Genomic DNA, 26,089 nt, shown 5'->3' on the forward strand with positions numbered 1-26,089 from the left:
AAAATATGAGTCCTGAAAGCCTCCGGGTGCTCCCTTCCTTTTGGGCCCTGCCGTGTGTCCAGGCAGCGCATTAGGGCCACAATGATGGTATTTTTGGAAACAGGGTGATAGATTTTGTGGTGTGTTTCTTCATTCTCATGATCGCTTTACAAAGAAATCGGTCTTCAAACTGATACTTTTATGAAAAAAAGTGAAATTTATTTTTTTTTCACCTGCTATGTATTACATTTAGCAAAAAACTGTGGGGTCAAAATACTTACTATACCACTAGATAAATACCTTAAGGGGTCTCGTTTTCTAAATGGGGTCATTTGTGGGGGTTTCCATCACTCTGAGACCTATGAGCCTCTGAAAACCTGGCTTGGTGCAGGAAAACAAAATGTACTTCAAAATTTATAAAATTACAATTTGTAAGTCCTCTAAAATGCTGAAAATGTATTTTATTTTTTCAAAAGTGCTGCCAAAATAGAGTAAAGAGATGGAAATATATATTTAATTTAAAACATTGTACAGTATGTGTGTACATATGTGACATATTGCAGTTAAAAATATGGAAAAATTGTAATTTTTACCAAAGTTCAACATGTGACGAAAAAACAAATGTCCGAATTACTTGGAAATTCAAAAAAAAAAATGCGGGCAAAAAAAACTTTCAAAGAATGCGGAAAGAAAAAAAAAAAAAAAAAGTGTCAAGCAATGCTAGCAATTCAAAATTGGACACAAAATTCCTGAAGGAACTTTGAGGAAGATTTTTTCTGCCAGTAAAAAAAAACTAGGCATAGCTGTAAAATGTGAATATTTGCATAAGAATGGAACTGAAAATCCAAAAGAATAAACAGAACAAGTTGTGTGATCAACGATGAGTACAAATGCAAAATGAATGGTTTTATATTTAGCGATCAATACTTATACAAAAAGGAATACTAGTATATCCCATGTACTGTATATAGCTACCAAAACATCAGGGGGAAGTAGAATTAGAATTGTAAACTGTATATACATACACAAGAGAGAAAACAACACTTTTTTTTTTCTTTTCTCCCTTGTGGATGTATATATAGTATTTTTTTTTCAGGTACCAGCACTCCACCCCCATTTTGCCCAGGTGTTTTTTATTTGCAGAAAACCGCATAAAAAAAGGGTTCCTACCTAATTGTTCGCAGTTGGCCCCTGAGACTAGAAGGAAAGGTGAGCTTTTTCCATCGGTTTATTTTTTTGTGGTAATCTTTTGTTATTGTGGTGCTGTATCTGTGGGGAGACGTGGTCCAGAGCCAAGGAGGTTTAGACTGGCATCATGGGTGCTGTTGGTCTCCTGGGCTGTTCCCTCTGCAGGTGCTGTGTTGCAGCGGCATTGGTTGCCATTGGATACTGCACTGGGTAGAATAGGGACTCACATGGAAGAGGTCGCCGTGAAGCGGCAAGTGGGCTTATACTGTTTGATCAAAATGTTTACTAAGAACCTCATGTTCGTACATTTTATTTTGCTGAGCCGCAATAGATCAAGTGGATGTGCAGTCTAGGTTTTCTTTCTCCCCTTGTGGATGTATAATTGCAAACTAGTACACGAATTAGTGGCAAAGGGTGATGTTGATACATTAAATCTTTACCATTTTTTTTCCACGTATAAATCGAGAAGTAAAACAGTAGAAGCAGTGACGACTCACAGCCAAAATATCGGATATAGATATTTATATACACAGACATAGTCTTTAGCACAAGGACACAGGCAGCAAAGTTGCTTATAAGCCCAGGCCTGAGTGTGTTATAACTGGTCAGCACATGCAGGAGGTCACAGTGTCAGCTATGACACCTCTAATTTAACACTTAACTGAGAGCCACCATGACCCCCAACTCCAAAGCTGATCATTAATAAATATTCTCCCCCTACACCTAAGCACAAGGGCTTCCCCTACATACACAGTTAAGCAGTGAAAGGTTGTCTGATGGCCACCTCGAACCCACACACATCCAGATCTGACAAATAACCCAACACTCTCATACTTCAGAATTACGCCTCTGGATGATACTGATAATGTATATATTCCCAAAGAGCGAAACAGTCAACACAATGTTGAAAAGCTCAATAACTCAGAAACGTTACTGTCATTTGGGTTCCTGGAAAATGGACATGTCTTCTCCAGTAGATCCACATCTTTTACACATGATTTTCAATGTAATGATACATTCTTCACTTAAGTGTGTAATAGTCAGTTTCTGAAAACGAACTGGATTCAGCTGGAGTGGGTGTGATCTGGTAGAACCACTTACATATCATACAATACACACTTTGGCTGTGCAGCAGATAGACGCCTATACGTTATCTGAGGTCTGAACTTTATTTAATGCTCAAACAGCAGGCTTGTGGTGATGATCAGGAAGGGCAGGGAGTGTACACTTGCTTGATCACTCCAAGCCCTAGGACACAAGTTACTGTATTAAAATATCTGCCAGTCATGAACCAGCAAGAGGGAAGAAAAAGTTTCACTTGAAATAGTACTCCAGGGCATGTATGAATATATTGATGACGGTTCCTCAGAGCATTCAGCTGAGAGTAATGCTTGGTTGGGATATCGCCTATCAGCATAGCCCGTATTTTTCAGAGCTAACAATTAGGAGGCTGAAAGCCAGGTAGAACATCTCCCTAACTCCGGGCAAGAGAGAGGATGGAAATGAACGGACGTGACTAATTCTAATAAGTGTAAGGTTCAAAGATGACAGTGATATAAAGAGGTAAAAACACAGGATAGCCTCATGAAGGAGAGAATGGATTCTTCAAAAGGGGACAATTGGAGACTTAGTGTAAAAATAAATGTAATTTAGCAGGCAATTGTGCGTGAGGGGCAAAGAGGAGATGGTTGTGCCTAGAGTTATCACTGGCGTACTTTGCCTGGCACGTAATTTCTATCGATTGTTTCGTCCTGCAAGAACATATGCAGACACCGCTCATTCTGAGCAAGAGGATGTCCAGCGATCCTGCAAAAGAAGAAAGAATGGCTTATATTACATAAAGGTATTCCAAGAACACAGACATTTAAAGGCCATTTCCTCTTTGGCAGAATGTAGGTTAGCAAGAAGTATGCACCAGGTGGCATATGACCGCAGGATTAGACTACACAGGTTTTATTTGGAGTCTATAACAATAGAGACACGCAGGTCTGCACAGGAGCTGTAGACACAAGACATTTAAAAGCTGGCCGCAGAAATATATAGAATATAGGTACTGGAGCGCAGATGTAGGTAACATATTAAAGCCCAGAATATTCGCTTCTAAATATTACTCGACAATACTCGATGTGCAATATTCGGGGTGGAGGAGTTGAAAGTGGGGGAGCATATAAAAGTTTTACTTCCTGGCTTAGTGTCACTCTAAGATAAGGGACACACAAGGCGGACACGACCCACCCGGGCGTGGTCATGGCAGCGCGTCCCACTGTTCAGAGTACAGCCTGACCTCCTGGCAGGACGCTGTAGTCCATGTGACCACTGCAGCCTTTGATTGGCTGTAGCAGTCACATGGGATGAAACATCATTCCAGGAGGCCAAGCTGCAATCAGAACAGAGGATCGCATCGCTTTGACAATGGCCGGGGATAAAGTATAATCTGTTCAGATCTCATCAACTCTGCTGCTACTTCCTGTACTACGCTGCGGATTTTCCTCAATTAAATCCGCCGAAATTCTGCAGTGTACATGTGTGTGTCCCTACCCTAAGAGTTCACATATTGCAGATTTTCAACGTGGTATGTGTGTATAATATGATTTTTATATTTTATAAATTCAGATTATATTTCTGTTTTTCAAAAGGGTATAAATTGTCCCAGCAACCAAAGGTTAAAATGGACATTAATTGTTTAAACAACTTATGCTAATTTAATAGTATACCGGATATAGAACAACTCTGTAATTTACTTCTAGTTAACATGTAGTTGTTTTATCCATGCAAATTCTGTGTGAAGTTACCGCAGCTAAGTGTCTCCCTTCCTGTAATCTGCTGTCAAGCAAAGGCCATCCCTAGTTTCAGAGCAGAATTGACGGACTGCAGAAGGTGTGTGTGTGTGTGTGTCTCTAGTTACTGGCTACCAATACAAGTCTATGGAGGGGGGGGGGGGAGAGCAGAGTGGAACGAACACACACACACACACACACACACACACACACACACACACACACACTTTTCCTGCAGTAGCTTGCTGATAAGTGTTTTATGTCACCCAAGTGCCAAATTTTCAGTCATTACTGCAGTATAATGTCCTCCATGTTGCTGCTTCTAGAGATAGAGGTAGGAGAGCAGTATTCTCCTCTTCCATGTGTGGCGTATAGAGACATAATAGCAGTTAGGCTCCATGGTATTGCTTGAAAAAGCTCTCACAGAGAGTAAAAAGTCACTATCTGGTGATTAAAGTCTTTTTTTTTACTTAAATGCTGCCTTACCATCCTTTTCTACATTACATGGGGAGAAGGTCGCTTTCTTGAAGCTCTGCACCAACCGCAAGGTTTTTTTTCTTGGCTAGAAAGTTGTGCGGATATATAAGAGCTAGTAAATACAACAGCATCCTGGACACACAGAACTCACATTCAGCATGTATCACTGGCATAGATACAGCCGCAGTCGAAAATCCTCGGACTAGACAGCTTGCAAGCTGAATATCAGGGGAGTCTGAAAATTGTTTAAACTAAAAACTGACAATTAATCGAAATAAAACGGAAACCGAAACTTAGCACAAATAACTAACGCGATCTTGCGCATTTTTTTCCCCCGTTCATTTATTACAAACAGCCCATCTAATCTGCCGTCACTAACTGTACGCTATTCAATCAGAATCCCTGATATGTGAATCACAGATCAGCAATTCTGATTGCATAGCATATATCCTAACTGCCCTGGATCCAGCGAGACAGTCTCGGGTTCCTGGCGGTGTCCCGCTGTCCTGGGCAGTCATGACATGTCCCGGTTTAAACTGTATCTGTGTCCTCAGGACGAAGATACAGTTGGACTCAATCGTAGAGCAGTGAGCAGTCCGCTCCCTGATCTACCATTCACTATGTAACACCATCAGTGAGCGAAGCAGCACAGACAGGCGAAATGCTGTCACGTGATAGCGGCTGTCTACGCCAAGCCACACGTAGCACAAACTGGAGGAGACCTGCTGAGGGATCTCCTCAAATCGTCGTTGGAACGTGATAAGGCGATTATTTTATTATGTTTATTAGGCCTCTACGGGGGCATTACCCTGTGTGTGGGGAGGCACAATGGGAGCATGATACTGTGTGGGCTGAAGCTATAAACCTTCTGTATACTAGTAGGATCCACAACGCGGCGTTGGGTGGGGGGGGGGGGGGGGACTGGGCAATTGCCCTGCGCTGGCCGGCTTGATGACGTCACTGGATCACGCCGGCCAACGCAAGGGTCTGGTCTCAGGGTCTCGAGGCAGCTCCGTCCGTCGTTGTAACGGGGCTAGAGTATACTTTTTTTTAAATTTGTTTGTGGGACTGTGTGGCACCATCTACAAGACGGGGCACGCTATGGCACCATCTACAAGGGGGGGCACGCTGCGGCACCATCTACAGGACGGGGACACTGCGGCACCATCTACAGGATGGGAACACTGCGGCACCAACTACAGGACGGGGACACTGCGGCACCAACTACAGGACGGGGACACTGCGGCACCATCTACAGGACGGGGACACTGCGGCACCATCTACAGGACGGGGACACTGTGGCACCATCTACAGGACGGGGACACTGTGGCACCATCTACAGGACGGGGACACTGTGGCACCATCTACATTGGCACTGGATATAAATGTGCTGTAATCACTTATATGGTCTGTAGAGCTCCTGTGTATAACTGGAATCTACCACTATATGGTGGTAATATTATATGGTACGCAGAGCTCCTGTGTAAGACTGGCATCTACCACTATATGGTGGTAATATTGCTCTTTGTATAGTGGTTTTTATTCAGTAACAGTATGGGGGTATTTTTCAGTCACTATGTGGAGGAATTATTCAGTAACATTATGGGGTATTATTCAGTCAAGATGTGGTTATGGTGTGGTAGTATTGGCCATTGTATTGTGTTATTATTGGAAATATTGGTCTTAGAGAGTGAGTTGTGTTCAGTAACAGTATGCAGGTAATATTTCATCTGGTATAGTGGTATGATATAATAACTGTATATAGATAACTTTTTTGTGTGAGGGGGACATATGCTTTGAAGCTTGCAACACTCCTGAATGGGCCAGAAATCAGTGATGCAGTCCTCTGCACATGGCCTTCTGAATTGATTGCATTATAGATACAATAATTCAGCATTTGGGGCCCCACTTTCAACTTTGCCCACGGCCACACTTTGTCTAAAGCCGGCCCGAGTATACAGCTGGCTAAAGGGGTATATATATATATATTAATTCAATAATAGGGGGTGGCATGTACAAATGGGCGTGGTCTAAATAATCATGAATTAATCACAATCAAGGTTACATCTTCAATTAATCATGATTTTGATTTAGCCCATTATTGCCCAGCCCTATTAAAGTGACATACAAAAGTCAACCTTACTTATTAATAAACTGCTCCAGGCCTTGTCGTCGCTCTTCAATAAATGACTCCTCAAAAATGCCTTCATCTCCTCGAAATGGAAGCTGTCTCTTCAGTGCTTTTCCTGGCAATGGAGGTACCACAATCTACAGGAATGATTAATAGCACACAAACGTCTAGAATTAGATTTTAATAATATTGTTATACTACTTAGAATATTTACAAAGAGCACCAAAATGTTCGCCGTCTAGAACGTCAACTTTGCAGTTTCTTTCAAGTGTTGCCATTTAAAAGTGTTGCTCACCTTACTGTCTCTCTCCAGTTCATTCTTCAGCCACTCAAAGTCACTATACCGCCTTCTAACAGTGGAGTCCTTCAGTTTAAAGATGGGAAGATTGGTCTACAGAGGAATTAAAATAGTTATAAATCAATGTGAAATCCCAACTTTATTAAAAGTAGACCTGGCTCCATAAAGCACAGTACAGGATGATATAATCCGTAAAAACATAATGGCCCAAATATAGTTTTTAGGCCACTTTCGGCAGTATATTGCTTCTGTGTTTAAGACAAAACCAGGAGCGGGAACCTACACAAAGAAAGTATAATGGAAAGATTTGTACATTTTCCGTGTTTTCGAACCACTCCGGGTTTTAGCTTACAAATACGGATGCAAATTACTGACCAAAATATGTGGAAGTGGCCTTAGTGGGTTTTTTCTATTGCATATTTTTTTTAGCCAAAGCCAAAAGTGTATTCAAAGGGAATGAGAGATATAAAAGAAGGACTTCTATTTCTCCTTCCTGCTGGATCTACTCCTGGCTTTGGTTAAAATAAAACTCCATCAAAAACTGCAGTGGCGTTTTCCAAACAAAAAACCACTGTGAAACTACCCTTAGGCCTTGTTCACACCGTGTTTTTTGAAGGCAGAAAAAATCTGCCTCAGAATTCCTTCAGGAATTTTGAGGCAGATTTTCAACTGCCTGCGTTTATTTACGTTTTTCACTGCTGTTTTTGGCCACAGCCATTGAAGCTAATGCGATGACCCCGGGCATAAAATGCAGCAAAAAACGCTCGGAACCGAACGCCAGGTCAGAGGGGGAAACCGCAGCAAGAAAGGACATGCCACTTTTTCCCCCCCACCACGAGTGGCCGGTAGTCAGCCGGGAAAATTTTGGCGTGGATTCCAACACTGTTGTCTTGTCAAAATCAGCGCCAAAAAAACCTGAGTGTGAACAGGGCCTACGGCAGAGCAAAAGCGGCAATTTGGATCAAATATCCAAAATGTATAAGTCAATGCAATATATGAGAATGTATAAAAAAAATTGCAGGTGACACAAGGTTACTAATTATAAAAAAGAAAGACAAGAACTTAGGAAATATAAGGTGCAAAGAGATAAGAAAAACAATGTGTCACTATTATGCAACAAATCAAGTTAGGCCCCATGCACACGACCGTAGACATGTCCTATCTTTTGATTTTTACGGTCCGTGCTCCCATACTTTGTATGGGAGCTCCAGCCAAAAATGCGGATGGCTGCCCGCGGCCGTCCGTGCCCGCAATCGTAGCCCGTGATTACGGGCATGGCCGTGTGAATGAGGCCTTATACAAAAATATTTATAATCTTTGTAACACAATATTTCAAACCAAAAAAGCATCAGAAAAACCTAATGAAAAACACAAAAACTTTGGGAGCCTGGAGTGATTCCCCATGGTGAGGATTCATCATGAAGAACCCAGCCTAATAAGCTTCATACATGCAAAGATGAACATGCACATACAGATATACGAGACCAAAGAACATATGGCATCAAAGGAGTTAAATAGCCCCATGAAAGAAGCTACGTGAGAAACACGCGTTGGGGTTGGATCTCCTCATAGCTCTGGTCTGTATACTGCCTTACTATTGGACTGGATTTCTGTTGATGCCTTATATTTTTGGTTGATCTTTCATCCATATTCATCTTGTGATATAGTTACCAGTCCTATTTTTTTGCACTTTATTATAATGAGGCTGTAACCAGACTTATGTGGGGATGCACTTTATGGATAATGTGACCGCTATGTATTGTTTTAACTACATGGTTTTTCTAATAAAGATATATTTAGTGGATATTAGTTCGTGTGTGATTTATTGTATAGGTGTTGACAATGCAAAGATAAACAATTATACACTCCTCCCAAAAATAAAAGACACAAAGGGGTCCGATCCAGAGGCAAACAGCCCCACTTTTGTATCACTGGCCACACCTGCCCCATAAGGGATTGGTGGTTCAAAATATTGTGTTAAGGCCCTCTTAGGCTAGTTCACACGCTTAACAAAAAACGGCTGAAAATACGGAGCGGTTTTCAGGGGAAAACAGCTTCTGATTTTCAGCCGTTTTTTGCGGCTGTTTTTCTATTGAGTCAATGAAAAATGGCTCCAAAAACAGCTTAAGAAGTGACATGCACTTCTTTTTACGAGGCGTTTTTTTTACGCCCTGTGGGAATGAAACGCTGTTTTTCCCATTGAAATCAATGGGCAGATGTTTGGAGGCGTTCAGCCCCCGCATTTTTAGCCGTTTTTCGGGGACTTTACGGCCTGAAAAATGGCTGAAAATAGCCCGTGTGAACATACCCTTACAGCTCGTCGATTGGCACTCGTTTGCTCCTGCCACAAGGAGCTATGTATGGGGACGAGTGGTCGTTACTCCGATCGCTCGTCCCCATACATTATTATCACGTCGGCATGTGCATATCCCTGTTTACACAGGGAGATGTGCTGCCGACAACGATAATATTTTAGTTTTCTAAAACGATACGATCAGCCGATGCAAGAGCGTTTACGCTCATTCATCTACTGATTATCGGCAACGAGCATTCTATGAATGATCGTTTGCCCGATAATTGGCCCATGTAAAAGTGCCTTAACAAAGATTCTTTATATTTTTGCAGAAATTGATTTGATATATAATTCTCTTGCGTGTACATCAATACGGACACATCTGTTTTCTGTCCTACAACAATCTGATCAAGATTTTGCCACACAACAGGAGTGTCACAGACTTACCAATTGGTATTTAAGTGGCTTCATTGTGAGCACCTTAAAGGGAACCTGTCACCAGCATTTCACCTATTGAACGAAACTCACCCCTCGCTACCCGCCGCTGTCATTCATTGTCCATTGCCGTTATCCATTCACCAAAACAACTCCGACAGTAAATAACGGTCTGCAAACACTTTGCACCTTTTATGGTAACATGGCAGTTTCATTCATTCCTCTTCTTATGCCTGCCCACTGCCAAAAACTTGCCCACCCTGAATGCCAAAATCTCGCCTAAGATACCGCGAATGCGCCCGTCATGTACGATCCGACAGCCTTCCCTGCTTCGCCTGGGCCTCAAATCTAGTTACTGCGCATGATCCGCTACGGTGTCCCATTGTGCGCACGCACCAGAACATCGATGTGCAAGTGTGGGATTTCGTGTGTGCTTGGGGGAGACGAGGAGCTGTCAATCAAAAGTAAGGAGGCAAGGTTAACTCGGAAAGGCTTGAGGAATGAAGCTATCTTCGACTGAAGATATGACTCTTAGGCTGGGTTCACACGACCATGTTACGTCCGTAATGGACGGAACGTATTCCGGCCGGAAGTCCCGGACCGAACACAGTGCAGGGAGCCGGGCTCCTAGCATCATAGTTATGTACGACGCTAGGAGTCCCTGCCACTCCGTGGAACTACTGTCCCGTACTGAAAACATGAACGTTGAACCTCCATGTGCCTCACACTCAACTAATTAACCCCATCATGTACCTCATGCATTAACCCAATGTTGTCCCAATGTTATGACTCTGGGATTAATATTAATGTGAGGCACAGGGAGGTTAAAAATTCATCACACCTTGTGCCTCATCAGAAAATGTAAGAACTTTTTTTATTTTTTATTATTATTGCCAAAGTATTGTAAATTCTGGTATCATGACAACCCTAACAGAAACCGGAATACTAAAAGGTACAGAGCCTACTTAGATGATAGTTATAGGTTACATAAAAATAATTTTTCACCCACTTCCACCAGGTATTGCTGGCTTAACAGCTGAAATGCGATGACAGGTTCCCTTTAAGGCCATGTTCACACAGTGATAAATTTCCACTGCAGATGTGGCCTTTAATCTGCATCAAAATCTGGGGCAAAAATCCAGTAGAAGTCAGCATAGGACACGCTGGGGATATGAAAGTCCCCAGCATAATATGCACAGGTTTTTTTCACAGCGAGTGAATGTACTTTTGCATCAATCACTTGAATTGTTGCTCTGTTGTAGATTTTCATGGCGGAATTCTTCAATGAAAGTCTGCAACAAATACGCCACATGTGAACATGTCCTAAGGGTACCTTCACAAACCGGGTTTTTGGCAACAACCAGCTGGTGCTGGCTGCTTTCTTGAGGGCACAGCCTGGGTATCTGCTGCAGTTTTGCGTTGTGTTCCTTCCATAAAGACTTAAAAATAGTGAAGACAAATAATGCAGTGAAAATCCATAGTGGAAACTCCACATGTGAACAGACCAAAAAAGGGACAAGCATAGGCTTCAACATCTCCCATTGATATTAAAGAGGTGATCCCACATCCATCAATGAGGGAGTAACAATATACTGCAGACTTAAGGAACTAGTAAGGCTGGGATCGCACATCGCGTATTTGTTGCGGGATTTCGGTTGCGGATTCTACACCTAAATTCCACAACAAAAAAGTGCAATGCAAGAGAATTAGGGCTGGGCAATTAACTGAAAAATAATCAAAATAGAATTTCATTGCAATTAATCTACATCATCTTGCGAAGTTTGGTTTTATCAATTATTCTTTCCCGGTTTAAAATGTATCTGCATCTTCAGGATGCAGACACAGTTGAACCCAATGGTAGAGCAGGGGACCGTAAGGTTATAGAGTAATATACTATGTAGAGGCAAATATGGGGCATTATACTGTGTGAAGGGCATTTACGGGGGCTTTATACTGTGTGAAAGACAGTTATGGGGGCATTATACTGTGTGGAGGGCAGATATAGTGGCATTATATAGTGTGGAGGAAGTTATAGGTGCATTATAATGTGTGGGGGCACATATGGGGCATTATACTGTGTGGGGAGCACTATGGGTCATTATACTGTGTGAGGGCAGTGTCGGGGTATATTATATACAGTAGTATACAGCAGGCTCGGGAAAAAATATTAAATTCAAGGGCGTAGCATGCAAATAGAGGGGGTGGCATGCAAAAACAGGTGTGGTCTAAATCGTTCAATAATCGTTAATCGAGGTTACATGTTTAATTAATCGTGATTTTGATTTAGGTCATAATTGCCCAGCCCTAAAGTAAATGGTATTTTAACAATTCCCCACTCACATACACTGTCAATCTACAGGCATGTTGTGGATATGCGTGGTCGATTTCACTCATTGCGATACAGATGGTGACATACAAATCTAAATCCGCGACAAAATGTGTAACAAATGCAGAATTCTTGTGTATTTTGGTGCAGATTTTCAAGCTGGTTCAATAGCGCATTTGCAAGACGTGCGGGAACCCAGCTTTAGACCATTTCAGTAGTAAACAAACGTTTTCGGTATCCCGCAAATGAGAACGTTTGCGGTTGCACGAAACACATTTTTAAGCACATTGGCTAACGGGCTCCAAGGATTTTCAAGATCTGATCTACAGGGATAGACAAAACACAGTAGATTTTAAGAAATTGTTAAACCATTGAAATAGCAGATAAGATTTGTTAGGGCTCAGCAATAGGATCTCTCAGATCAAGCTAAAAATGTAGGCAGCGATGATAAATTACGAGAAGCATTGGTTACTTGTTTCATGCCCTGTTGAATGAACATGAGCAAGACTGGCGTCGTGGTCAAAATGCAATTTTTGCCAAGAACCGCGGCAAAATGTCATGGTTCTTCCATGGATATTGACAATAAAATGCATTTTGACAGTGAACGAGAGTAGCCAGCCTAATATAGGCAACTGAATAAGACTAACCCATATACACTGACCATCAGCGGACAGCTCTCCGGACACAATCACGCATCAGCCAAACGTGCAGGTTCATTTCAACAAGGAGATGTAGATAACCTGCTGTCAGACATCTCTAGAAGCATCCCATCTTCATGGTGACGAAGGATTAGGGTGAAAACCGAATGCCTGGTCTTTCATTCCCGTAACAATTACAGTTGGGGTGGGGGGGGCGACTGTTGGGCTCCCCCTATACGCATCAGATCCTGCCAAAATCAGAGCGTTTGTCTGACTTTAAAAGGGTACCTCCAATTATAAAGGACATTTAGAAAGACAATTTAGTGCAGGAGTGCGCACAATCGTTTTTCTGATTAACTTGTATTAGCACCACGAATTGCGATGGGCTCAAAGCTCTGGATTAGGAGACAGCGTCCTGCTCGTCTCCTGGGCTCCCGTCGCTAGAACGTCCGACAGCGCTGTATGATCACATTACATTCTACAGCACTGGTGGCCATTCTGTATAAGGGAGCCATGGAGACAAGCAGGACACTCTCTCCTACTGCAGAGCTATAAGCCACCAGAAGCCCAAAATATACACAATCCGTGCTGCTGTTAAAAGCAAAATTGCGAATACAAATAAAAACAAAACAAAAACCATCAACTATTATTGTGCACACTCCGGCCCTATAATAGTTTTTCTAAATAATGTCTGTATAACTGGAAGTACGCTTTAATGTGTGTTATCCCCATCTAAGACATTTATGGCATATATCCACAGGATTTGCCATAAATATCTAATAGATGTGGGTCCCACACCTATATGAAAGAAAGGTGGTCCTGCAAACCTAGTCCTACTTGGTGCGGCAGCTGCTGGCTACCGAATGCAGGAGGAGAATCAATGGGATCAATCATTCATTCTCCGGCTGGATGTTGCAAATGGCATCCCCGTCCTTTCTGGAAAAGTGGGTTTGGAAACATGCTGCCTTAACAGGTTAACTCCCCAGTTATAAAAAACAGCGTAAGCTCACGGTGCTATGCTGGTTACGTAACTCCTATTCACCCCTACGGGAGTTACATAACCAGCGTAGCTCAGTGAGTTCAGATGTCTTTGGAATTCCCATCTAATTACATAGTTAGTACGGTTGAAAAAAAGACACATGTCCATCAAGTTCAACCAAGGGATGGGAAAAGGGAAGGGAAAATTTTCTACACATAGGAGCTGAAATTATCTAAACCTTTTTTAAAGCCATCTACTGTCCCTGCTGTGACGGCTCCTGCAGTGACTATTCCATAAATTCACCGCTCTCACAGTAAAGAAGGCTTGTTGCCTCTGCAGGTTGAACATTTTTTTCTCCAGACAGAGGGAGTGCCCCCTTGTTTTTTGAGGGGTTTTACATGGAACAGAATTTCACCATATTTTTTGTATGTGCCATTCATATATTTCTATAAGTTAACCATGCCCCCCCCCCCCTTAGTCGTCTTTTTTCAAGGCTAAATAGGTTTAATTCTCTTAATCTTTCCTCATAACTTAGATTCTCCATGCCCCTTATTAGCTTTGTTGCTCTTCTTGTATTTTTTCTAACTCCAGGGCATCTTTTCTATGAAATGGAGCCCAGAACTGAACTGCATATTCTAGATGAGGCCGCACTAATGCTTTGTAAAGTGGTACTATTATATCTCTGTCCCGCGAGTCCATGCCTCTTTTGATACACGACAATATCATGCTGGCCCTTAAAGCAGCTGATTGACATTGCATGCGGTTATTTAGTTTATGATCTACAAGTACAACCAGATCCTTCTCAACAAGTGACTCCCCCAGTGTAGCGCCCCCTAGGACATATGATGCGTGCAGATTGTTGGTACCCAGGTACATAACTTTACATGTATCTACATTAAACTTCCTTTGCCAAGTGGACGCCCAAACACTTAGTTTGCTTAAATCTCCTTGCAATTCACGAACATCTTCCATAGACTGAACAATACTACATAGCTTGGTGTCATCTGGAAAAATAGAAATAGTGCTATTAATCCCATCCTCTATATCATTAATAAATAAGTTGAATAATAGTGGTCCCTGCACTGAACCCTGAGTACACCACTTATAACCGGGGACCATTCAGAGTAGGAATCATTGACCACAACTCTCTGGATACAGTCCTTGAGCCAATGCTCAATCCAATTACAAATTATACTTTCTAAACCTATAGTCCTTAAATTTACCCATTAGACGTCTATGATTGACAGTGTCAAATGCCTTTGCAAAGTCCAAAAACACTATATCCACAGCGGCCCCTCTGTCTAGGCTTCTGCTCACCTCTTCATAAAAACAAAATCAGGTTGGTTTGACAACTTCTGTCCTTAGTAAAACCGTACTGGCTGTCACTTATAATACTATTTTTTTGTCACATAATCCTGTATATAGTCCCTCAAACATTTTCCCCACGATGGATGTTACACTTACTGGTCTATAATTACCCGGGGAAGACCTAGAGCCCTTTTTGAAAATAGGCACCAAATTTGCCCTGCGCCAGTCCCGTGGCACTCTACCAGTCACCAGAGAATCTCTAAATATTATGAAGAGGGGGACAGAAGTAACTGAACTAAGCTCTTTAAGAACTCTAGGGTGTAACCCATCTGGTCCCGGGGCCTTGTGTACATTTATTTTATTTAATTTAGCTTGGACCATATCTACATTCAGCCAATTCAGTACATCAACTGATATATTAAAAGCACTGGCACCAGCTGCTCTTTCTTCTGTTGTATATACAGAGCTGAAGAACCCATTTAGTAACTCTGCCTTCTTTTGATCCCCTGTGACCAACTCCCCATTACCACTATTTATGGGTCTTACATGTTCAGACCTTGGCTTTTTTTGCATTTATATACTTGAAGAATTTTTGGGGATTTGTTTTGCTATCCTTGGCCACTCACCTTACATTTTGTATTTTTGCTTATTTTATTACCTTTTTACAGTTATTATGCTCTTTTTAAGTTATAAAGGCTACAGCTGTACCCTCAGATTTGTATTTTTCAAATGCCCTTTATTTTTTGTCATGTATTGCCCTTTTTACAGAAGGTGTAAGCAATGTGTGGTTTAATTTTAGTCGTTTATACTTGTTACCTATAGGAATAAATTTTGCACTATAATTACCCAAAGTAGATGTGAAAAATATCCCATTTATCATTTGTCCCATTTTTTGACATTAGTTCTTCCCAGTCTATATCCTGAATTGCAGCCCTCATCTTGGGGAAATTTGCCCTCTTAAAATTAAGTGTTTTTGCCCTCGCAGACTGTGTTTGTTTTTTACAGTACAGGTAAAATGTAACTATATTGTGATCACTGTTACCGAGGTTTTCACGAACATTGACATTCCTAACAAGCTCTGCATTATTAGAAATGACCAGATCCAACAGAGCTTCACTTCTAGTCGGGTTTTCCACAAACTGGCCCATAAAATTTTCCTGCAACAGGTTGAGGAAATTTCTCCCCTTCACAGTTGAAGCCGAACCATGACACCAATTAATATCCTGGTAATTAAAGTCTCCCATTATCACTACAGGACCCCCCCCCCCCCCCCCCCGTGCAGCCCGCACCATTTGTTTATAAATTTGACCTATCTCTTCAGTTATATTGGGGGGGGTGTCTATAGATCACACCAAAAGTAATTTTCTTCAGTGTTTACCTCCCTTTGTAATTCTACCCACAAGGTTTCAACCTCCTCACAGTCTTCACCCTCTAATGTCTCTTTCACACTCGCCTTCATATCACTTCTCACATTACAGACATACACCACCGCCTTTCCGAAACCGTGTAAAACCCTGCAGATTTAGTCGTGTCTAGCCATGTTTCAGCAACACCAAATATATCTATATTTTCTTCCAGTACCAAGGCCTTCAGCTCCCCCATTTTGCTTGCTAGACTTCTGGCATTTGTGAACATACACTTGTCATAACTTGTCTTTAATTTTTTCACTTTCAGTTTAAGAAATGTGATTGACATTTGGGCATTTTTATTTTCCTTGCCGTTTTGTAACAAAAGGATCTCCTTATCCTGTTGACTAGTCCTCCCCCCACAGTCTGTTTCTCCACCCACCAATATAGTCTGACCCCTCTCTAACCTGACTACCCCTTTATTTTCTACATTGACCTTCCTGCTCAGCCCTAGTTTAAATACTCCGCCACCCCAGCTAGAATTCTCTCCCCCACCACAGCAGACCCCCTTCCATTTAGGTGCAAATCATCTGCAGAATACAGTTTGTACCCCAATGAAAAGGCAGCCCAGCGCTCTAGGAATCCAAAGCCTTCTCCACACCAAAACTTCAGCCATGCATTTAACTCCCTCAGCTCCCGCTGTCTTTCCTGTGATGCGCATGAAACAGGCAGTATTCCTGATAGGGATGTCACAATACCAGAAATTGGACTTCGATACCGATACTTTGTTTAGTATTGCGATTTCGATACCAATTTCGATACTTTGCCAACAGTAATAAAAAAAATAATTCTTCCGTTTTCTGATGTGAGGCGCGACGTGTGATGAATTTTGAACGCGCCTCACATTAATAGTAATTAATCCCATCATGTTTCTCAGTCATAATGGGTTAATGTGCGAGGTACATGATGGGGTTAATTACTATTAATGTGAGGCACATGGAGGTTAAATTCATCATCGCACCTCGTGCCCCACAATAAGTGATAGAAAGCAGTTTTTATTTTATTTTTTTACAGCGCACACATCATAAATGATGCAAAAAAATTCTTGCGCGCGCCATTACTGAATGTGTATATTTTATGTATTGAAGCTTATTTTAATGTTTATTGTAAAAAAGGTGAATGTGTATTTTTTTTTAATTTTAACAATACTTTGTTTTTACTTTATTTTTAAACTTTAATGTACTGACATATATCCGATATATGCCAGTACATTAGCCTGTGGACGGATAGCACCCAGGCAGTTGTTAGGACATACTTGGGTATGTCCTAACAACATGAAATATGGTAAGACAGCCCTGGGGTCCGTCAATAGACCCTGGGCTGTATGCCCATATATGGTATGGCCCTCGATCGTGTCACAGGAATTCCCTGTGATGCGATCCAGGGGCATCCCCCCCCTTCTCATTTTCTCCTGAATGCTGCAGTCAGCTGTGATCGCAGAATTTAGGGGAATAACGGCGGAGATGAGAGGTTTCTCTGATCTCCGCCATTATAGAGCAGGGCTGCGGCTGTGTAATACAGCCATTGCCCCGCTCCTGACAGGAAGTGCGTGCGCGGTCAGCATAAGGAGGTGCTGCCGGCGCTGCACTAATGAGCGGCAGTTCAGGAACTGGAGACAGAACATGGGGGTGTTTTGCAGTGCGCCCGCCATGTTCTGTCTTCAGTGCCGCAGATCATTAGTGCAGCGCCGGCCGCATCGCATCATCCTGACCCCGCAAACTTATCATGACTCAGGAGCGGGGCTGTGGCTGAATTAAACAGCCGCGCTCCCATACATTCATGTATTACTATACTGAGCTGTGCGGCTGCGCAGCTCAGTATCGAAATACAGGAAATAGCGGTATCGAACCGTTTAGGGATGCACAGTATCGAAACAGTATCGAAGTTTCGATGCACCGTGCATCCCTAATTCCTGAGAATACAACCTTGGAGGTCCTTCCCTTCAACTTGTAGCCTAGTTCTTTAAAATTATTTTTAAGGCTCCTACACCTACCATTTATTCTGTCGTTGGTATCGACATGGACCACAACAGCTGGGTCATCACCAGCCCCTCCCAGTAATTTATCCACCCGTTCCACCACATGCCGAACCCTGGCACCAGGTAGACAGCAAACCATTCGGTTGAGACGGTCTTGGCGACAAATTACTATATCCGTCTTCCTGATTATAGAATCCCCTACAACTATCAATTGTTTTGCCATACCTGCATTACCATCCCGCCGACTACTAGCTGAGCTGTTCTCCCGGCTATTAGGGAGATCAGTATCCACTAGGACTGCCATTTCTGGGACTGACACCCTCGCATCATCACCCAACTTGGTAATTTTGCTTGGCATATCAGAAACAGGATTGGCCTTCCTTTTCTTGGACCCCTTCTACTGCCCCTAACTACATTAACCCAGCTACTTGCCTGATCCTGCTGACCAGTGTCTTCCCCCTCCAGTTCTAACCTACTGATTGCTCAGTGAGCAGCATGCTCTGCTCAAGATTGTCTATCTCCCTCAGTGTTGCATTTTGCTCCTCCAGATCTCTAATGCGAGCTTCCAGGTGAAAAACATGCTCACATCTGCCACAGAGGTATTCACCTTTGAACTCCTGCTCCTGTCATGCATACATATGGCAAACTGTTAACTGAAGAAAACCTCCAGTCTTGCTATCCATTATCCCAGTTTCAAAATAACCGTGAACAATTGTTAAAGTAAAAGAAAAGAAGAGTACTTACAGGGGCTTTAACTCCTCTTTTTAACTCCGGTTTAGTAACTCCACTTGTTATACAAACCACTTGATTTAGCAAGACAAAACAGAATCCACTGCCTGGATGCGTAGCCAGTTCCCGCCTCACCAGGTGGGATAGGTTTGGTAGATAGGTGTCGGTCCCAGAGGTGGGACCCACATCTATCAGACACGTATGGCATATCCTGTAAATCAAGAAGTCTGCTGTACTGAGGATTGTGGGAAGAACAAAACAATTACTTAATTACTAGGCTGCATTGAATAGAAGCATGTGAATAGCTTGCTGCAAAACGATCATGTCACAATAATCTGCAACATATCAACAAGTGACTGTATATGACTTATGTTGGAAGAGGGGAGATGTAGCACAACTTCAGGATTTGCCAATGGCAAATACGGACATGTATTTCACAAAGAATCTGCAGCAGAAATCCAAAGCAGACACGGACTTCTGCTGAGGATGTGCCATTGGATCCACACTATGATTAACCCAATTCTCATTCAATGGGGCTAATCCACGGCTTTTCCGTGCAGAATTAAATGACAATAATAATTATGCTCACGGATATTTTTTCTGCAGCATGGACAAAAATCCGCACAGATCTTTTTTTGAGCATGTGGATAGGGTATATTCACTTGCTTAGGATGGGGAACGGTAATGGATTTGATCGGAATCCAAACCCTCATCTAATCCTTAAAGGGGTTTCCCATAATCATTATTTATAAATCATCTAAAAAATAGGTGATAAATATCTGATTGTGGTGGTCTGACCGCTAGGACCCCTATAGATCACAAGATGGGCTTACTTTGCCATTCCTAGGAGCCCCATTGAAGTGGTGTGGTAGTGAGCATGCTCGGCCACCCCTCCATTCATTTCTATGGGATTGCCGAATATAGCACTCGGCAGCCCCATAGAAAGCAATGGAGTGGTGATCAAGCATGTGCACTACTGCTCCATTCCTATGAGGCTCCCAGGAATGGCAAGGTTAGTCCATTCTAGTGATCGATGGGGGTCCCAGAGGTCAGACCCCCACCGATCAGATATTTATCACTTATCTTGTGGATAGGTGATAAATAATGATTATGGGAAAACCCCTTTAACACGTGAACATAGCCTTACAGCACACCTCACCACCTCCACACCAGGAAGCGCGCGCGCGCGCACGCACGCACGCACGCACATATATATATATATATATATATATATAAAATTAAACACACTAGTCCTAATTAAAGAATTAGAATATCATCAAAAAGTTAATTTCAGTAATTCAATTCAAAAAGTGAAACTCATATTATATAGATTCATTTTTTTATATTTTTTTTCATCGATTGAGCAGTGTGAGGGCTTATTTTTTGCTTTTTTATCTTTTGGTTCCGTTCTCCTTATCGATCACACGATTCCCCCATCCTGTGGATAGGGGATACATGTGTTTTATGGCACAAGCCCGTTAAACAGCCAGGAACAGTGAAAATGCTGTTCCTGGCCGTTATAGCAGCGTTTCAGAATCGGACACCTGCAGTGTATGGAGCGGGCTCAGCGCGTGGACCAACACTGTTGCTCGGTGGTCCAAAGTCCTGTTTTCAGATGAATGTAAATTTTGCGTTTTATTTGGAAATCAAGGTCCCAGAATCTGGAGGAAGAGTGGAGAGACGTCAATCCAAGTTGCTTGTTGTCCATTGTGAAGTTACCACAGTCATTGATGGTTTGGGGAGCCATGTCATCTGCTGGTGTTGGTCCACTGTGTTATATCAAGTCCAGAGTCAGCGCAGCGTCTACCAGGACATTTTTGAGCACTCCATGTTTCCCTCTGCTGACAAGCTTTATGGAGATGCGGATTTCATTTTCCAGCAGGATTTGGCACCTGCCCACACTGCCAAAAGTACCAATACCTGGTTTAATAACCACAGTATCACTGCGCTTGATTGGCCAGCAAACTCGCCTGACCTAAACCCCATAGAGAATCTATGGGGTATTGTCAAGAGGAAGATGAGACACCAGACCCAACAATGCAGACAAGCTGAAGGCCGATATCAAAGCAACCTGGGCTTCCATAACACCTCAGCAGTGCCACAGGCTGATCCCCTCCATGCCACGCCACATTGATGCAATAATTCATGCAAAAGGAGCCCCGACCAAGTATTGAGTGCATATACCGGACATACTTTTCAGTAGGCCAACATTGTTCGGTATTATAATACATTTTTGAAATTGGGCTTATATAATATTCTAAGACACTAAATTTTGGGTTTTCATTAACCGTTACCATAATCATCAACATTAAAATAAAAAAAATGCTGGAAATAGATCACTTTGTGTAATGAATCTATATAATATATGAGTTTCACTTTTTAGATTTAATTACTGAAATAAATTAACCTTTTGATGATATTGTAATTCATTGAGGAGGACTAGTATATATGAAAAAAGTAGAGGCAGCACTCCAATGATGTGGAAAAAATTGGGGTGTTTAATTCACCCGAGTAGCAACGTTTCAATCCGTCTCGATGGGATGCTTGACAAAGATCCCATCGAGACGGAATGAATCGTTGCTACTGGGGTGAATGAAACACACAAATTTTTTTCCACATCATTGGAGTGCTGCCTCTACTATTTTGCGCTATATATTTTATATATATATATATATATATATATATATATATATATATATATAAAAATGTCTCTTGTATGTTCTTTATGCATGGCCAAACGACTACACCAGTCTAGGGTTGCACAATACATCGAAACTTCAATACTGTTTCGATACCCTGAAGCAGTTCGATACCGTTCGTTCATGTATTTCGATACTAAGCTGTGCGGGCGCACAGCTTAGTACAGTTACACATGAATGGTGTCAGAGCGGGACTGCGGCTGTGTGATATACGTGTAATACAGCCATTGCCCGCTCCTGAGTCCTGACAAGTGCGCGCGGTCAGCTTGATGTGACTCGGACGGCGCCGCACTAATGATTGCCAGCACTGAGGACAGAGAACATGGCGGGCGCACTGCAAAACACCCCCATGTTCTGTCTTCAGTGCCTGCGCCGCTGCTCATTACTGCAGCGCCGGCCGGATCACCTTATGCTGACAACGCACACACGAACGCTTATGGTCAGGAGTAGGGCAATAGTTGTATTACACAGCCGCAGCCCAGCGGCAGCGATCACAGAAATCTCTCATCTCCGTCGCTATTCCCCTGAATGCTGCGATCAAAGCTGACCGCAGCATTCAAGGTGTAAATGAGAAGCGGGGATGCCCTTTGGATCACATCACAGGGAATTCCTGTGACGCATTCGAGGGACATACCATATATGGGCAGACAGCCCAGGGCCCATTGGAGGACCCCAGGGCTGTCTAACTATATTTCCTGATAGGGCATACTGAGATGTCCTAACAACTGCCTGTGTACTATCAGTACACATGCTAATGTATTAGCATATAGATATATGCCAGTACATTAAAATGTAAAAATAAAGGAGTAAAAGAAATAAATGTAGTAACGTTAAAAAATAAAAATTTTTTTTTACAATAAACATTAAAATAAATCTCAATACATAAGATACACACATTCAGTATCGTCGCAACTATAATAAATTTATAGCGTCATTTATGAGGTTTACGCGGTTATAAAATAAAATCTTTCTTTCACTTATTAATGTGAGGCACGAGATATTATGAATTTTGAGCCTCCATGTGCCTCACATTAATAGTAATTAACCACATCATGTACTTCACACATTAACCCAATGTTGTCCAGTATGACTGAGGAACATGATGGGGTTAATTACTATTAATGTGAGGCACATGGAGATTCAAAATTCATAATACCACCTGCCTCACATCAGAAAATGGAAGAACTTTTTTATTGTTGGCAAAAGTATCGCTTTGGTATAGAGTATCGCAATACTACACGAAGTATCGTATCGAAGTTCAAATTCTGGTATCGTGACAACCCTAGACCAATCTGCACCAAATTTGTCACATAAGTAAATCACACGCTTCCGAAGGTTTTATACCGGGTTTCCGCTCTCTAGAACCTACCAAACATATTCACAAAAGCAAATACAGCACCACTGGCTTCCACATCAAGGACCCTCCTCCATATCTCATCAGATGACCTGAATTAGCCAATAGAAGCTCGCAGGTCCTTTATGCTTAGCCTCACTCACATACACACAGTTTTAGACCAGGTTTCCATAACAACCCAGCCATTTTTTCTTTACTCGACGTGTTACTCGCTGTAAATTAACTGTACCTATACTGGATTTGAGCATTCTCATGAATTGAAACACTTTCATAGCATTCATGCATTTAATAAGGAACCCTGCACTTAAAGAAAGACTCCTGTGGCAAAGCGCATGACTGCTGAAATCTCTCAACAGAACCAAGCCTGTGGATTTCAGCACTCTCATAAATTGAACCCCTTTCAGACCCAGTCATGCCCCCAAAAAGGAATCCTGCACTTGGACTTTATTAGATATGTTGGCTTCATATCAGTAGGAAACGAAGTTTCTAACCACACACACAACAAACAAATGGATCAGTGTGCTATTCTATATTATAAAAGTGAATGTCTGTTTGTCGTCCTCTATAGGCATCCAAACGCCTGAACCATTTGACCCCAGATTTGGCACATAGGTACATCGGTTGTTCAGAAAGGTTTTCGGAAATGTCCTAAACTTGCCGTTGTTCTCTTATCAGCCATAATAGAGAATGTCTGTTTGTCGTCTTCTATAGGCATCCAAACACCTGAACTATTTGACCCCAAATTTGGCACATAGGTACATCGGGTGTTCGAGCAGTTTTTCGTGAAGGTCCCGACCTTGCTGTTCTCGGTTATCAGCCATTATCACAATCCAGACATTCGCTTTTATAGTAAAGATGTTTTTAGCTGGCAGTAGCAGGCAGTGCACTTTACAAGATAATCCTAGATGGGAAGGTACAGGGGACCAGTTACCCATAGCAACCAATCAGATTACTGATGGCCGGGAGGAAAGCTGCATTACTAGCTGCAGAGACTCCTCTTGCCCAACTGCAAGCTGATCAAATGCGTCATACTGCTGCTTGAGCTGCTGAAACTCCTCAGCAAACTCGGGCTCTCTCAGCAACAGATCAGGCAGGTGGCTCTCAGAACGCGCAGAGACTCCTGCCCAAACCTAGGCCAGAAAGCAAGCTGCTAGAGCACATCATGATGTTCAGCGTGCTAATGAGTGGGATATCATGCATGATGCGGTTTTCAATTATGATCCAACCATAGTCTACGGCCAACTGGTAATAAAACTGCCACTGTTGTTAATCAACAGGCTCGGTCACAGTCTTATGGCTCCTTTCCCTACCAGTTTAGCGGTTAGGTATTTAGGAAATTAAAATTGAAACAGTGTGTAACTGCCGGGGTATATAGGGCTACTAGCGATTTCCCCGTGAATCAAGAAAATATGAGGGCATGGATAATTCCTGGGCACCATTGGAACAAATCCAATGAACAAACAGACAGACCGACACGTTATAACCCGGGCAGGGAATTATAGTTATGGGCTGATGAACATGTATTAGTGATAAATATTGCACAGACCTTAAAGGGAACATATATCTTGATTTTCTTCCCCCCAAACTGCCGTCATAGGAGTTATACAGCTGTTGAATAGCTTTACCTACATGCTGCTGTATAAACTGACCGTTTTAGCTTTATATAGAAAACAAACTTCTAATAGAGACTGCTGTACGCTGATTATTACTGAATCGTAAAAAATTTTTGTGGGTTGATTGACGTTCCACATAGCGGGTTACACCATGAACTGCATGACTTTTCACGAGAACGACACCTCCCAAATGACTATTCAGTAATGATCAGCATAAAACGCGCAGTATTAGAAGTTCACTTTATACGTAATGCTAAAACGCAGAGCTTATACAGTGGCACGCTGATAAAGCTATTCCACCGCTGTATAGAAATATGGTGGCAGTTCAGGGGAGCAAAATCAAGTGACAGGTTGAATTTAATATGGCAGTAATGCTTTTCAATGATGGCATGCAAACTGCTCCCAATAAATCCTGAGGAGAGGGCTGCCCATTTCTTAAGGATACCGGACATAGATGCCATATTCTCAATGGATGATGGGCCAAGCACATGCCATCTGCCCAAGTTGAATGGCGCACATAGATGCACATCATGCAGCATACATCGGTTAACCAGGTGATAAGGGGAAACAAGGATGCCCTGGACGTACACAGGTGGGCTACACGTCTCCTAGTGACGGGGGTACGGATCGGCTCCATACTCTTGGCATATATATGGACCAGTCTCACACGTGAGCACGACTTCGAGTCACATACATGCACGCTGCCCAACGGCTGAACACAACCTGTAGAAATGCACCCCTGCTTTTTGGGGGACAAGCTAGCACACATGCACCCTACTTGCTGGGGGACTGGGTCATGCCTGCAGCTGATGTATATGCCGGTGATAGGATCCCACCTATTGGCACCATTCTCTGGGTGACACCCTCATTCTATATGGTTCCCCAGAAGACAGTGGCTTGCACACACATGACAATATATATGGATACCGTCTCCTAGAGGACATAGCGGACAATGTACTGCAGCATATGTGCTCTGCTAACAGCTGAATCACTCACCCTCATTCGGACCTCGTATACCGTATACCGGTTTCGTCCCACTCCCACTGTCTGTGGGTTGAAGATGTCAATCTCCAGAAAGTTGCTGGGCGGACCGTATGCGTCTGTTAGATCCTGGGGTTTGGAGTTTAGACGGCGGGTATCCGCCACCGAGGCGTCCGACATACTGCCTGGAAACCAGAACCAATAGATGGAGGGACCGACACACCCGGCCCAGAGTCCACACAGCACATGCGCAACGCGTACAGCTAAGGGTAAATACTATGCGCCGAAAGGACCTCCTGACGTCAGTAGGTCACGTGACATTCCGACGTCACGTGACAGTCTCAAATTAAGCGGCTCTGGTTCAGACACGGGCTGAGGAGGAAAGGTGGCATTACGCGCATGGTGAGGTGCGTGATACGTCGGTGGGAGAGACCTTCCATACTCTGGTCGTGTTGAGTGACTTCTAAGGCATATGTCACGCTCTTGGATTCTTGTATTGA

The 26,089-nt window shown here is 42.7% G+C and overlaps 1 protein-coding gene across 1 annotated transcript; it reads right to left on the bottom strand.

Moving 5' to 3' along the window:
• Window positions 1-1,674: 1,674 nt before the first annotated feature.
• On the bottom strand, window positions 1,675-25,869 carry SNX12 (sorting nexin 12). Its single transcript, XM_075835685.1, has 4 exons — window positions 25,605-25,869; window positions 6,848-6,943; window positions 6,565-6,689; window positions 1,675-2,973 (listed from the first exon to the last, which is right to left on the bottom strand). Exons 1-4 carry the CDS (start codon window positions 25,767-25,769, stop codon window positions 2,871-2,873), a joined length of 489 nt encoding a protein of 162 aa, XP_075691800.1. The 5' UTR covers window positions 25,770-25,869; the 3' UTR covers window positions 1,675-2,870.
• Window positions 25,870-26,089: the final 220 nt, after the last annotated feature.

The sequence above is a fragment of the Rhinoderma darwinii genome, chromosome 8, assembly GCF_050947455.1.
Source record: "Rhinoderma darwinii isolate aRhiDar2 chromosome 8, aRhiDar2.hap1, whole genome shotgun sequence".
NCBI lineage: Eukaryota > Metazoa > Chordata > Amphibia > Anura > Rhinodermatidae > Rhinoderma > Rhinoderma darwinii.

Bases quoted from the DNA above. Each gene is read 5' to 3' on its own strand.
- SNX12 (XM_075835685.1), bottom strand. From the start codon at position 25,769: ATGTCGGACGCCTCGGTGGCGGATACCCGCCGTCTAAACTCCAAACCC. The intron at 6,690-6,847 runs GTGAGCAACACT...TCATTCCTGTAG, and splicing joins AACTGGAGAGAGACAGTAAG to ATTGTGGTACCTCCATTGCC. The intron at 2,974-6,564 runs GTAAGGTTGACT...CTTCTTTTGCAG, and splicing joins CTGGAGCAGTTTATTAATAA to GATCGCTGGACATCCTCTTG.